The 15,000-nt window shown below is 45.6% G+C and overlaps 2 protein-coding genes across 2 annotated transcripts in view; one reads left to right on the plus strand and one right to left on the minus strand.

Annotated features, from left to right (window-relative positions):
* LOC130392597 (lamin-A-like) overlaps positions 1–4,413 on the plus strand; it is a 15,094-nt gene extending 10,681 nt beyond the window's left edge. The window contains exons 11-14 of the mRNA XM_056603151.1: positions 851–970; positions 1,095–1,166; positions 1,243–1,392; positions 2,138–4,413. Coding sequence (XP_056459126.1) covers positions 851–970; positions 1,095–1,166; positions 1,243–1,392; positions 2,138–2,173 — 378 coding nt within the window. The 3' untranslated portion in view covers positions 2,174–4,413. The remainder of the gene's footprint in view (positions 1–850; positions 971–1,094; positions 1,167–1,242; positions 1,393–2,137) is intronic.
* The window catches only part of pear1 (platelet endothelial aggregation receptor 1), a 27,767-nt gene continuing 15,387 nt past the window's right edge, over positions 2,621–15,000 (minus strand). Inside the window, exons 9-22 of the mRNA XM_056603148.1 lie at positions 14,804–15,000; positions 14,376–14,550; positions 13,509–13,629; positions 12,872–13,035; positions 11,662–11,764; positions 11,220–11,372; positions 10,426–10,521; positions 9,826–9,951; positions 8,712–8,930; positions 7,974–8,083; positions 7,026–7,131; positions 6,522–6,584; positions 5,533–5,778; positions 2,621–4,558 (exon numbers count right to left, since the gene is read on the minus strand). The exon at positions 14,804–15,000 is cut by the window's right edge and continues 16 nt beyond it. Of these exons, the coding sequence (XP_056459123.1) occupies positions 4,437–4,558; positions 5,533–5,778; positions 6,522–6,584; positions 7,026–7,131; positions 7,974–8,083; positions 8,712–8,930; positions 9,826–9,951; positions 10,426–10,521; positions 11,220–11,372; positions 11,662–11,764; positions 12,872–13,035; positions 13,509–13,629; positions 14,376–14,550; positions 14,804–15,000 (2,001 nt within the window). The 3' untranslated portion in view covers positions 2,621–4,436. The remainder of the gene's footprint in view (positions 4,559–5,532; positions 5,779–6,521; positions 6,585–7,025; positions 7,132–7,973; positions 8,084–8,711; positions 8,931–9,825; positions 9,952–10,425; positions 10,522–11,219; positions 11,373–11,661; positions 11,765–12,871; positions 13,036–13,508; positions 13,630–14,375; positions 14,551–14,803) is intronic.

A 15,000-nucleotide genomic window follows, 5' to 3' on the forward strand; every position in this document is an offset into this window, starting at 1 on the left:
TGTCTAAACAACTCTAGTATTCGGTATTTGAATGACACTACAACGAGATGAAACTAAAGTAACTGAGTAACTCTTAAGTAACTGAATGACACTAAAGTAGCCCATGCCTTTTAAAAAACTGAATGACCCTCGGGTAACTGAACGACATGAAACTAAAGTAAGAGAATGACCCTAGGGTAACTGAACGACAGGCAACTAAAGTAAGAGAATGACCCTAGGGTAACTGAACGACAGGCAACTAAAGTACCTGAACGATGCCAAAGTAACTAAACAACACTCAACTAAAATGCAGCTTTTTCGTTTTTATCTGTCCGCTGGAGAGCTGTTTTCATGCCGCTGATATTGTGACGATTAGTATCACTATTTACCAAGGTCCAGCAGGACATTGAACTGAATCTCGCCGATGGCTCGGCTGTTTGTGACATTGATTAATAACTAAACATAGTGCAGCGCAAGTACTGTAACTATCGGATCGGCTGAGGGCCAGCTAGTCATACGATGAGTATGAAATAACAACCACCATTTACTTTGTGTGTGTATTCTGCCAGTCAGCACTGGCCAGCTCAACGTTCCCTCTGATAATTAGGGGTTTGATTAGGGGGTGTCTCATAATGCTGCCTTTGAAGCCTTCGAGTGTGATGAAGAGCAATACAAACAAGTGGAAATTGATTTGCAGCCGGTTCTGTACTTTATGGGGGGTTTGATTTGCTGTAATCCCGCCAGGCATGGCTGCTCCGAACGGCATTGAACTAATTAACAGGTCGTCTGCGGGACAAACAAGAACTTCACATAGACAGATCTGTCTGCTTGCCTGTCTGTTTCTTACCCTCTCTGACCTTTGACCCTGTAGGTGTGGTCATCCGGAGGCGGAGGGGTCCACAGCCCCCCCACAGACCTGGTCTGGAAGACCCAGACGTCCTGGGGCACTGGGGACATGATGGAGACCCTGCTGATCAACACGGGTGGAGAGGTCAGCTCCTCTTCCTCATCCTACGCTACACCTCGTCCTCTCACTCTCTGCTTCCTCCTCCTCTCCTCCTTCTTCTCTCTCACTTCCTGTGACCTGACCTTTCTACGACCTTCTGTTTGCCCAGGAAATGGCGATGAGGAAGGTGACCCGCTCCTTGTTCCAGGAGGGTGACGATGAGGAGGAGGCGGAGGAGGAGGTATGTTACTCTCTCTCCTTCTGGCTGATCTGAAGGCGGTTCAGGTTTGTGAGTGCTGCTCTGTCGCCCCCTGCAGGGCGCTCACGAGTACTACCTGCGCAGCAGAACGGTCATTTGTGACTCGTGCGGCCAGCCGTCCGAACGCGACTCCTGCGGCGGCGGCGGGCTGCCAGAGGGCATGGTTGGACAATCATTTATCTTTGGTAACAACCAACGCAGCAGACAGGTAGCTGATGATTCCTTCTTAACATACCTTACATTTTCCTACTATACTTTAGTGTAGTCTACTATGCTCTACAATAGTCTACTACGTATTGTAATGTACGATGACATACTACTGTATTTTTCTGTACTCTACTTACCCGTACTTTTACATACTTCACTGTACTTAACTGTACTTTATAATACAGTAGGCTACTCTGCTAATCAGCTCAAGCATTACAAACAATAGCATACTCTACTGTTCTTAACGATACTTTGCAGAACTTTACTGTGCTAAACTGTATTTTAACAAACTTATATATTTTAAGTACTGTAAAGAGCTGTTTATATCTTTACAGTACTCTTTAGTACTGTAAAGCTTAAGCATGCTTTACATTACTTTCCAAAACTTAACTTTACTATACAACTTTACCATTTACATTGCAAAATAAATACACTTTTGACGTGTGTATTTACTCGATTATAGATCTCAGATTATGTTGGATTCATTTATTTATTATATATTTATGAATTAATTTATGATATCTGATCTATTATTTATCGGACCTAATGATAAATGTATACATGTCTTATATTTAAGGACACCTGTATTTACTATTTTTGTATGTCTATATGTGAATGTACTATTTATTTATATATTAAGGGTTAGGTTTCTTAGGGTTATTCTATAGTCAGTTATGTACGATTATTTCTTTCTTCACTAACTTTCCTTTATTACTCTCTTCCGCCTCGTCTCTGTTCACCTCCAGGGGGTGCTAAAGGCAGAGTCATGCTGCGTCATGTAGAGACCCTCCTCTTCCTCAACCGAAAAAAATATGCTGGAGTTTGTACTAAAGTTTCTTTCTTATAAAGTTTTCTTGTTTGTGAAGTGAATCTAGGTTTAAAAAACGTAACTTGAACTAAATTTAAATGAAAGCTTGAGTAATATTTCATAAAGTTGAGGATGTACCTCTAAAGGTTTACTAGAGAATAGTAAAACTTGTAGTTTGACGATAAGGTAAGCTGTATACCTAGCAGTAAAAAGCTAGTAACAGTAAATGTATTTTTTGAAAATTAGATTATGGTTCTGGAAGGTCTGATCCAGAAGTTTATGTTACTCAGGATCCAAGCTGGATATTTTTGTTGAGTTACCAAAGTCTAAATGTAACAAAATAACGGTATCAATTAATAATTGTGGTCCTCGTGGTAACGTGAAAAGCATCTTTCATTTAAATAGTCTACTTCTCTATACTTGGAAGTAAAAATATATTCTTATATTATACTTGTGTTTTATACATTATCTCTACGGACGCTAACTAGGTTGTTTCCGTCATGGAGCATCTAGGGGGAGGAGCTATCGGTCAAATGGACAGCACCGGGTCATGTGACTAGTGTGTTGGGGAGCTTTCATGATAGGGTAAAGGTTAAATATTATGGTGAGATTGTTAAATGGTTAGAGCTTTGTGGGGGTTAGGGGGATGCTTTCGGACTTTGAGACTTATATACTGTCTGGCAGCTTTAACTGATTCTACAAGTCATTCTTCAGTTCTCATTATGTTTACACCTTTTGCATTTGTACTGTACTTTTATACCATTAGCTAGATTGGTTTGAGTAGCCATGGTCGAGTGAAGGGCCTTTAAAGACTTGTGAAATGACCAGTCAATATAATACTGTGCTATATCCTGTCACTCTAAAAAAAATGAAACTATTTTCAATATTTTGTCATTTAAAAAGAGCATTAAAATTGTATTTTTTTCAAAGTATGCATGTTTCTTTGGAGCTACATTGCTTGTGTTTACATTAATATGACCAAGTACATTGCAGTCTATCCCTGGCAAGGTTGCTTTTTTGGAAAGATTTAATTTGAGAATGGGTAGATAAAGATCTATTGATTCAGCTCAGGTTCTTTTTTTGTTCAAATGGATTTCACGTTACAGTGAAAAGTCATACAACTGCAACCATGGGGTCATGGGGCTTTTGATTTTTTAAGAAAAATGCAAAATAAAGAAAATACAGTTGTCCATTGTTGTGATTGCACTTATTGATTAGTTAAGAGGGAGCAGGAAAACAAGGGAAAATGCTGTGGCTTTTATTTACACTATATACAACACATCGCTTGCTTGCAGTCACATACGAAATCAGCGATCAGAAAGTCCTTTTTCTCTTCAAGCTCAAATCGAGGCCTCCATGGGATTAGAGGCAGGAGGCTTCATGGTCAACTCTGGGTCCATTCCAGATGGTCGCGAGAGATGTGTTCCAAGAATTTATGTTAAAGATGCTGCAATAATCACGTGTTGGATTAGGACTAGTATACTGTGGAAATGTCTTAAAATGTCAATGATTAATAGACACTATTCATCATACAGGTGTCTAGAAGAATAGACTCCAATATATATAAAGGGTGGACGTTCTCAAATAACTAATTGTTATTGATTAATGATTCAAGTCTTATTGGTAACTGGACCTCAGGTCTCTCGCGGTAAAAAGAAGTACAAGCTTCCTCCAGAGGGGGTCACTGTTGATGAATCGGTTCAAAAACACCGACACGGAATGCTTCTCCCCTCGTATTGTGGACAGAAGCCCTTGGGTAACTTTTTCTAAATCCCCAATAACAATTTCTTTACCTTGTCACCTTGGTAACGGGGAACAAGGTAACTCGTTTATAACCATGGCGACGGCCGATTGTATATTATGAATGTGCGGTACCATAGGGATGCCAGATATAGTGTTAGGCATAAGTGAGCTTGCGTGACGCGCAACGGGCACAGCCGTTGCTATTACAAAAATATGTCTTCGTATATTTGCTCTTCGTGGATTTTAAGGTACTTTTTCTGTGCTTATTAGTTTTGAAACTCAATTTCAAACTTAAAAAAAAAAAAAAAATGAAGTCCAGATGTGTTAAATCCCATTGTTTCCACGTGAAGAAGACCGACGGCATTCTATACGGTCACGTAACACGAAGGCTAACACCTCCTGGTATAGTCCTGGTTTAGTCTCTTGTCGTTCTTCCCCTGGTCGTCCCCCGGAGTCGTCCTGGTCTTCCCTGCCTCCTCCTGGTCGTCCCCTGGTCACCGGGGCGGCCTCCTACTGGGGGACGGGGGGTGGCGGACTGGGGGCAGGTCGTAGTGTCCGGGGATGTGACTGTTTACAGGGAGGTCGTAGTGGCTATGGGTGTCTGGCTCTGGGTACTCTGAAAAAAAAAATATATATATATTTTACGGAATTGAAACCAGCACAAACAGGATTCTAATTCCTGTTTTACCTCATCAACCTAAAAGATTTTTGTAAATGTATGCTAATTCTAAATGTGATGCGTGCAACCCGTTCTGAAAGCGTTGGAACAGAGGCGGCATAATGCTAGGATGGATCATGTGGAACATTCCAGAAACACCTGTTTGGAACATTTCACAAGTAAACGGGTCAATAAGTAACAGGTGATGCCTTCATGATGGGGTAAAGACTAAAGGATTCCGCCGTTTACGAGCAGGGAGCATGTTCCTGATCGTCAAGAGCCAAACAGAAATCGGAGAAGCCTACGAGTGTCGTGGCGTGTTGGTGTCTGGGGTGTTAGACACCAGTGTGTTGGTGCACAAGTCATGGGGCACGAGAACCGCTGAGGGGTACGCATGCAGATATGGAGCAACGCATGCTGCCATCTAGCCAACGTCTTTCTCGGGGGCATCCCAGTTTACTTCGTCAAGAAGAGGCCCAAGACACCTAGTGAACCATCCGGATCTGCTCTCGTTCCCGTTCAAACCAATCCTCGAAACCCAGAAAGCGGTAGGGGCTATCGTTTGTTGGTTTCGAAAGTTGGTTTTCAGCAGGAGCAAGGCCAAACCAATCTTCATCGGGAAAGGGGAGGTTTTCGGTGAAACCATCAGGTTGGTCTCACGGGGACATGAGCCACCCTCTGGACATGACACAACAGCTTGCCATGCATTGAGATAGTGTAGGTCCCGACACACACAGTACGGACAGGACACCCCTTGGAACGGTGGCACAATGTCACAAAGAAAAAAGACGTAGACCCAAGACTGTTGAGCAGCGGAATTCTTGCGTCAGGCGAAAACTGCAAAAACATCCAGCTTCCAAAGCTATAATCAGAGCCCTGCGTTCCTAGGAGGAGGGGTAAGAACCGATAATAAGAAGGACGCTCGAACCCACCTGTCCAGCTGTGTTCTGTGTTCCGGCGTGAGGGGGCGGGGTCGAAGGGGGAGGGGTCGAAGGGGGCGGGGTCAAAGGGCGGCGGCCTGACGTCTCGCTGCACGGGGCCCTTCATCTCCATGTAACTGCACTCCGGAGGTCCGGCGGGGTCCAGGGCGGGGAGGTCCTTGATGGTGGCGTACGGGTTCTCGCTGTTCAGGGAGCCGCTGCTGGCGTTGGCCACCTCCTTCAGCTCGGCACACACTCCTACACACACACACACACACACACACGCACGCACGCACGCACGCACGCACGTACGCACACACACACACACACCAGGACACGCACCAACACACACACCAATACATACATCGGCACACACACACCAGCACACATGAACCAAGACACACCCAAGCCAACACACACAACAACACACACACATACACACCTCATTGCTTAAAACAAGCGTTCAACTGATTGGCTCATGAAACAAACTGTTTACTGGCTCGCAACCATAACTACAGCCTTAGGGCGTTCGAAATAAAGGCCTGTATTTACTGTATTTAAAGTGTAAGTGAACCCCCTGTTTCAGTCGGAATTCCAACACTATGAATCAAAAGGAAAAAAACGTTTTTGGGCAGAGTTCTAGGAAAAATCTGGGAGGTTTTATTCCCATGGTTACGACCCACACCTACTTTCAGATACTTTTGATGTTTTTTTATAATGAGTGATGTTGTAGATTAAATGTGACACACACTGTGGTGAATTGCTATCTAAGAAACCTAGCTACTTTGTGTGCTTACAACATCCACAAACTGGTTGGAAGAGACCAACAGAGGCCAGCGAAAACATAAGATTCCACTCCTGTTTTTTCTTAATTACACGATTATAGATCATACATCGCATGTTGAATAAAATGAAATACAAACTAGGACGTTTAAAATAAAATAAGTTCACTGGCACTTAATAGAATGATGCTTTTGTTCTGTATGTTTTGCACATACTACCTTTGTTGCAGTATTTTCCCAGACTTGTACTGTAGCTATAGCTGCGATCGATTCCAAAAGCACCTGAAAGAGAAAACCTATTTTAGAGTCACATTTTGTAAAAGGCAGAAATACGTAGACTCAATACCAAAACAGTTTTATTGAGGCTTACCAGGAAACAAAGATAATGAAACGTTATTTGTATTACAAAAATCAGATTAATGCAAGGCTAGAAAATGATGTATACCTGTGTGTGTGTGTGTGTGTGTGTGTGTGTGTGTGTGTGTGTGTGTGTGTGTGTGTGTGTGTGTGTGTGTGTGTGTGTGTGTGTGTGTGTGTGTGTGTGTGGTGTGTCTGTGTGTGTGATTGTACCTGGGTTTATGTGTGTCTGTGTGTGTGGTTGTAGCTGGGTGTGTGTGTGTGTGAGTGGTTGTACCTGGGTGTATGTATGTGTGTGTGTGTGTGTGTGTTAGTGTGTGTCGTTGTACCTGGGTGGATGTATGCGAGTGTGTGTGTGTGGTTTACCTGGGTGTGCGCGTGCTTCCTGGTGTTTCCAGTCGGCAGGAAGCGTTGCGTTGCTCTCAGCACCAAACAGGCTCCGCCCCTCTCTGTTATGCTGCTGATTGGTGTTCTGAAAGTAACCATGACATCCCAAAAGCAACACATGATACACAATGTTATAATATATATATATATATATATATATATATACATACATACATACATACATACATACACTATTATATACCTTATACCTTCTTATATATTACTACTACCTTATAACGAGGAGAACCTCCTCCTGATCCCTAACGAGGAGAACCTCCTCATCTCTAACGAGGAGAACCTCCTCATCTCTAACGAGGAGAACCTCCTCATCTCTAACGAGGAGAACCTCCTCATCCCTAACGAGGAGAACCTCCTCCTGATCCCTAACGAGGAGAACCTCCTCATCTCTAACGAGGAGAACCTCCTCCTCATCGCCAACGAGGAGAACCTCCTCCTCATCTCTAACGAGGAGAACCTCCTCCTGATCCCTAACGAGGAGAACCTCCTCCTGATCCCTAACGAGGAGAACCTCCTCCTGATCCCTAACGAGGAGGACCTCCTCATCTCTAACGAGGAGAACCTCCTCCGCATCTCTAACGAGGAGAACCTCCTCCTCATCTCTAACGAGGAGAACCTCCTCCTGATCCCTCACGAGGAGAACCTCCTCCTGATTCCTAACGAGGAGAACCTCCTCCTGATCCCTAACGAGGAGAACCTCCTCCTGATCCCTAACGAGGAGGACCTCCTCATCTCTAACGAGGAGAACCTCCTCCGCATCTCTAACGAGGAGAACCTCCTCCTGATCCCTCACGAGGAGAACCTCCTCCTGATCCCTAACGAGGAGAACCTCCTCCTGATCCCTCACGAGGAGAACCTCCTCCTGATCTCTAACGAGGAGAAGCTGGAGGTGGTGAAGGTGGGACTTGCCTTGATGCAGCGGTGGTGGTGGTTGGGCAGGTGGGGCAGTGGCGGGGGGTTCTGGCTGAGGGTGTGGTAGCTGGGGTTGGAGTAATAGCGGTGGTAGCTGTGGGGAACATCTGACAACCACAAAGCTTCCAATCAGCCAATCAGCATGCAAAAGAGCTCAACCAATCAGGACACAGCACATCATCGTCAACTATCAGTTTGTCAGCCAGAACGCAGTTTTATATATATAGTGCTGTCAAGCGATTAAAATATTTAATCGTGATTAATCGCATTAATGTCATAGTTAAAAAAATGTCTATGCTAAGTATCCCTTGATTTCTTTGTCCCATTAATTTTTCTCATTTTAATGCTCTTATCAACATGGAGAAGTGCATCGGCTTACCTTGTGCAAATGTTTTTTTATTGATAACAACATTGGCATATACTTATCAAAACAGGACGATCCAAAAAAAATGGATCGTCCTGTATATAAAAATGTGGACGATCCAATTTTAACGCTGTTACAATTGGTTTGCGTTAACGCCGTTAATAACGCGTTTAACTGACAGCACTAATATATATATATATATATATATATATTATAAAGGTTATATTATGTGTGCTTGAATTATGTGTCCACAAGAGTCTACCCACCTCGTCCTAGCACCCTCCCCACCTCCTCCCCAAGCACCCTGCCTATCTGTCACCCACCTGCCCCCCCCCCCCCCCACCTGCCCCCCCCCCCCCCACCCTGCCTACCTGGGACAGCATACTCAGAAGTGGTGGTGCGGCTGGTGGAGAAGGAGACGGTGGGGGTGTTGTTGTGCTTGGCCTTCTGTCTCCGTCGGTACAGCAGCAGCAGAGTGAGCAGCAGCACCACCAGGAGGACCAGGACCACGATGCCAGAGATGGCCCCCCACGACTCCCTCTCCACGGGGGGGACGGGGACCCTCACACCCCCTGAGAACTCCACCCTGACTGGAGGGGGGAGACGGAGAGGAAGTAACCTGTCTGCCCTCCGTATTAGCGTTAGGGCTACAGTAGGGTATAGCACCCGGTATGAAGGTTAGGAGTACAGTAGGGAATAGTAACAAGGGATGGGGTCAGGGTAACAGTAGGGTATAGAACCCAGTATTATGGTCAGGATAACAGTATAGTACCCAGGGGTTAGGGTCAGGGTAACAGTAGGGTATAGAACCCAGTATTATGGTCAGGATAACAGTATAGTACCCAGTGTTAGGGTCAGGGTAACAGTACAGTACTCAGTGTTAGGGTCAGGGTAACAGTATAGTACCCAGTGTTAAGGACAGGGTAACAGTACAGTACCAGGGGTTAGGGTCAGGGTAACAGTACAGTACCAGGGGTTAGGGTCAGGGTAACAGTACAGTACCAGGGGTTAGGGTCAGGGTAACAGTAGGGTATAGTACCAAGGGTTAGGGACAGGGTAACAGTATAGTACTCAGTGTTAGGGTCAGGGTAACAGTACAGTACCATGGGTTAGGGTCAGGGTAACAGTATATACTCAGGGTTAGGGTCAGGGTAACAGTACAGTACCAGGGGTTGGGGTCGGGGTAACAGTACAGTACTCAGTGTTAGGGTCAGGGTAACAGTAGGGTATAGTACTCAGTGTTAGGGTCAGGGTAACAGTACAGTACCAGGGGTTGGGGTCAGGGTAACAGTACAGTACCAGGGATTGGGGTCAGGGTAACAGTACAGTACCAGGGGTTAGGGTCAGGGTAACAGTACAGTACTCAGTGTTAGGGTCAGGGTAACAGTAGGGTATAGTACTCAGTGTTAGGGTCAGGGTAACAGTACAGTACCAGGGGTTGGGGTCAGGGTAACAGTACAGTACCAGGGGTTGGGGTCGGGGTACCTCGGTTGCAGTCCTCGTGGTCCTCAGGAGAACAGAGACATTCCCCCGAGAGGCGGTCGCAGCCAGAGCCGGCGGGGCAGAGGCAGGTCTGGGAGCAGGAGGGACCGAAGCGGCCGGAGCTGCAGGCTGCACACACGCGTTACACGGAGCACGCGTTACACGGAGAACGCGTTACACGGAGCACGCGTTACACGGAGCACGCGTTACACGGAGCAAGCGTTACACGGAGCGTGCACTGGTTAATGTGGCGTCAGACGTAGAGGTTGGTATTATAATGTATAACGTGGTATATCATTTAGTTTATGTTGAATAATGATAACAATAATAAGATTGTAGAATGTAGCATATACTGTATAGTTAATAATGTATAATGTAGTCTATGTTGTACTGTATAGTATATCATGTGTAGTAGTATATAGTATATATTGTAGTATATAATGTAGTACATAGGGAGTGTAGTATATAATGTAGTATATTAGGGCGTGTAGTATATAATGTAGTATATAGGTAGAGTAGTGTATATTGTAGTATACAAGGAGTATAGTAGTACATATTGTAGTATATGATGTATAATTCAGTATATTATGGGCTGGTTCTTACCCTCACATTGGCCATCCCGTGGGTTGCAGGAGGAGCTGTTGGAGCAGTCAGAGCAGCTCTCAGCGCATCGGAGCCCGAAAGAACCAGGCGGACAGGCTGGAGAACACAGTACATATGTAGTACTCTGTACACTGTTATATATACTATAGACTAGAGTAGGAACCAGGCGGACAGGCTGGAGAACACAGTACAGATGTAGAACTCTGTATACTGTTATATATACTATAGACTAGAGTAGGAACCAGGCGGACAGGCTGGAGAACACAGTACATATGTAGTACTCTGTATACTGTTATATATACTATAGACTAGAGTAGGAACCAGGCGGACACTGGAGAACACAGTACATATGTAGTACTCTGTACACTGTTATATATACTATAGACTAGAGTAGGAACCAGGCGGACAGGCTAGAGAACACAGTACATATGTAGTACTCTGTATACTGTTATATATACTATAGACTAGAGTAGGAACCAGGCGGACAGGCTGGAGAACACAGTACATATGTAGTACTCTGTACACTGTTATATATACTATAGACTAGAATACGACCCGACCAGTAATCACTACCAATGTACTTTAATATCATACTAACTACCATCTTGATCTATTATACTACCATAGTACTATATTATCATTTCTACCATCGTAGTAAATGAATCATATATTAATATGGTAGTATGTCAATATATTGATATAACATATGCACACACACATATATATATATATATATATATATATATATACTGCATATATAATATGGTTGCCTAGGAGTCCGTTTCATCACTTACTCTTCTCACAGGCGGATCCCCAGTACCCATGGCGACAGACGCAGGCGCCCGTCTCCGGGTGGCAGCGGTCGCCATGGGGACAGTGTTGGGCGCAGCTGTGGTTACAGTGGGGACCCCACTGGCCCTCCACACACGCCCCACCACAGCGGGCTCCTGACAAATCACAATAATGATTAATATACTGTAATAGTAAATTATTAAATCATAACTAGCCCAAATAATCATGATAACTAGGGTCAGTTACCAGGGTAACTAGGGTGAGCCAATAGGCTAGAGTCAGTAACCATCTTTACCAGGGGCAATGGCTCTGCCCCTTGTTACATTTACCACAGTGCTCTCTTGTTAATAAACCTTCTACATTTACAGCATTTATAAAAACCAACTGCTCAGCTTCATAAATTCGCAATTTTTATTGAGAACCCTGATCAAGGTGGACTCTTACCCCCCCACCCTGGCAGACAGCGACACCCTCCGCTGGTCGCCTGGCAACCATTGGCGTTGATACAATCACACTTCTTCTGGCAGCCCGGTCCAAACATGCCCATCTGAACGAGACGCACAGGAGATCACACTCAAATACACACCAACACACATGAGGATCTAAACCAGCTCTCTAACTAGCTGGACCTGAACCACATCTCTAACTAGCTGGATCTGAACCATATCTCTAACTAGCTGGACCTGAACCATACCTCTAACTAGCTGGATCTGAACCATATCTCTAACTAGCTGGATCTGAACCATATCTCTAACTAGCTGGATCTGAACCATATCTCTAACTAGCTGGACCTGAACCATACCTCTAACTAGCTGGACCTGAACCATATCTCTAACTAGCTGGATCTGAACCATATCTCTAACTAGCTGGACCTGAACCACCTCTCTAACTAGCTGGACCTGAACCATATCTCTAACTAGTTGGACCTGAACCACCCTTCTTACTAGCTGGATCTGAACCATACCTCTAACTAGTTGGATCTTAACCACCTCTCTAATTAGCTGGATCTAATCCACATCTCTAACTAGCTGGACCTGAACCATATCTCTAACTAGCTGGATCTAAACCACCTCTCTAACTAGCTGGATCTGAACCACCTCTGTAACTAGAGATATGATCTGAACCACCTCTGTAACTAGAGATATGATCTGAACCACCTCTGTAACTAGAGATATGACCTGAACCACCTCTGTAACTAGAGATATGATCTGAACCACCTCTGTAACTAGAGATATGATCTGAACCACCTCTGTAAGTAGAGATATGATCTGAACCACCTCTGTAACTAGAGATATGATCTGAACCACCTCTGTAACTAGAGATATGACCTGAACCACCTCTGTAACTAGAGATATGATCTGAACCACCTCTGTAACTAGAGATATGATCTGAACCACCTCTGTAACTAGAGATATGATCTGAACCACCTCTGTAACTAGAGATATGATCTGAACCACCTCTGTAACTAGAGATATGATCTGAACCACCTCTGTAACTAGAGATATGATCTGAACCACCTCTGTAACTAGAGATATGATCTGAACCACCTCTGTAACTAGAGATAAGCTCGCTAGAGATAGAGTAAGAGCCCCCTGCCCCCTCTCTAACTAGAGATAGAGATAATAGAGATGATAGAGATAGCGCTGGGACTCACGGGGCAGGGCTTGTCACACAGCGCCCCCTGCCAGCCCGCTCTGCAGCTGCAGCTGCCGTCCTCGGGGCTGCACTGGGCCCCGTTGGCACAGAGACAGGTGGCGTTACAGCCGGGCCCCCAGGAGCCACTGGCACAGCGCACCGAGCAGTCCAACCCCCGCCAGCCTGCACACAGACAGGCAGACAGACGGGTGGAGAGACAGGAGACAGACGGGTAGCGGGACAGACAGAGAGACAGACGGGTAGAGAGACAAGAGACAGACAGAGGGAGAGACAGAGAGACATACAGAAAGGTAGAGAGACAGACAGGTAGAGCGACAGGAGATATACAGAGGGAGACAGACAGGAGACAGACAGGTAGAGAGACAGGAGACAGACAGGGAGAGAGACAAGAGGAACAGACAGGTAGAGAGACAGGAGATAGACAGAGGGGAGAGACAGAGAGACAGACAAGTTGAGAGACAGAGAGAAAGACAGACGAAAAGAATTGTAATTAGTAAATTAGTCATTAGTAAATCCTGACCCGTTATTTGATGGATTACGTATTGGCTACTCCTGTAATCTGATTGGCCGCGGTCTGACTGACCTGCGGTCTGACTGACCTGCGGTCTCGGTGGTCACGCGGTGGTTGAACTCACCCTCCTTGCAGAAACACGCGCCGTCCAGGTGGGAGCAGTCGACGGCGTTGAGGCAGGAACACTCCAGGGAGCAGGCCTTCCCGTGGGCCCCGCTCTTGCAGGGGCTCTCACAGTGGGGCCCCTGGGGGGACACACAGGCACACGGACCTCAGACACCGCCGCCCGACGAGGCTCAGTCGGCCCATCGTACAGGGCTCACTGCCGCCGCTCAGATGGGACACGGGCAGGGAACACTGTGGGGCTCGTAGCTACCTTTTTGCCTTTTGCTAATTTCCCTTTGACTTTTTATGTTTTATATGTTTTAAAAAACCCTTTTATTTTATTTTTTCTCTCTCTTAAACTCTGTAGCACTTTGAGATTTCTGAATGTAAAGTGCTCTACAAATTAAATATATTATTATTATTATTACCTTATTGTTGAGTTATGGGTCTGGGAGCCCCAAGCCCACAGCCATGAAATCATTGAAAAATGTCCATAATATATATATATATATTTAGAGAATTTTTTATTAAATTGTATTTTTCACGAGACAGAAGATATACAACAACAATAAAGACGTATGTACACAAAAAAAAGGGGGGGGGGGGTGATCACCCCGGAACCCTCGGCTATAATATTTTATATAATATTGATCATATATCAATTCTATACTTGTCCATAATAGACTTGATCCTTTATTGCATCCTTATTTTATTATTTGAGCGGGGGGGGAAAACAGCCACGCTACAGTCTCTCTTTTTGAACAATAGGGTGCTACTTCGTGTTTTGGCCATGCTTCAGATATGTGGGGAAATTCACCGTTTTGTATGCTTTGGGCTTCACACGCGACCTCAAACCCCCTCACCGTTAACCGTCAGTGCCTCTTACCGTAAACCCGGGGGGGCATCCGCAGGTTCCCGTCGCGCCGTCACACACACCTTTGTTTACACACAAACAAGGCTCCAGGCAACCGTTGCCGTAGAAGCCGTGAGCGCAGGTCTCGTTGCAGTACAGGCCCGCCCAGCCTGGCTGGCATGTGCACTCGCCTTTCATTGGATGGCAGCTGGCCAATCAAAACACAGGTGCACACTGGTTACATGATTGAGGAAGCTTGTGAACAACTAAGGGTGTTATTCTTATGACGTCAACGTTATAACGAACGAGGCGTCCTCTAATTAAGACCCCAGGCCATCCCAGTACTTTAGTGTGTGCAGCTTGAGTGCGTGTTGTACCACTGCATTACCAGTGTGTGTACTGCCAGTGTGTGCACTCCCAGAGTGTGCAGTGCCAGAGTGTGTACTACCAGAGTGTCTTACCTGAGTGTGTGTTCCTTCTGGCAGAGGCAGGTCCCCTCACAGGTGAGGCCAAAGGTCCCGCGGGGACACATGGGCTCCCCGCACTGGGGCCCCCGGAACCCGGGCTCACACAGACAGCCGCCGTCGATGTTGTAGCACCGCGCGCCGTTGGCGCACGCACACACGCCTTTACAGTCGAGGCCGTACGTACCTGCCCC

The sequence above is a fragment of the Gadus chalcogrammus genome, chromosome 11, assembly GCF_026213295.1.
Source record: "Gadus chalcogrammus isolate NIFS_2021 chromosome 11, NIFS_Gcha_1.0, whole genome shotgun sequence".
Classification (NCBI taxonomy): Eukaryota; Metazoa; Chordata; class Actinopteri; order Gadiformes; family Gadidae; genus Gadus; species Gadus chalcogrammus.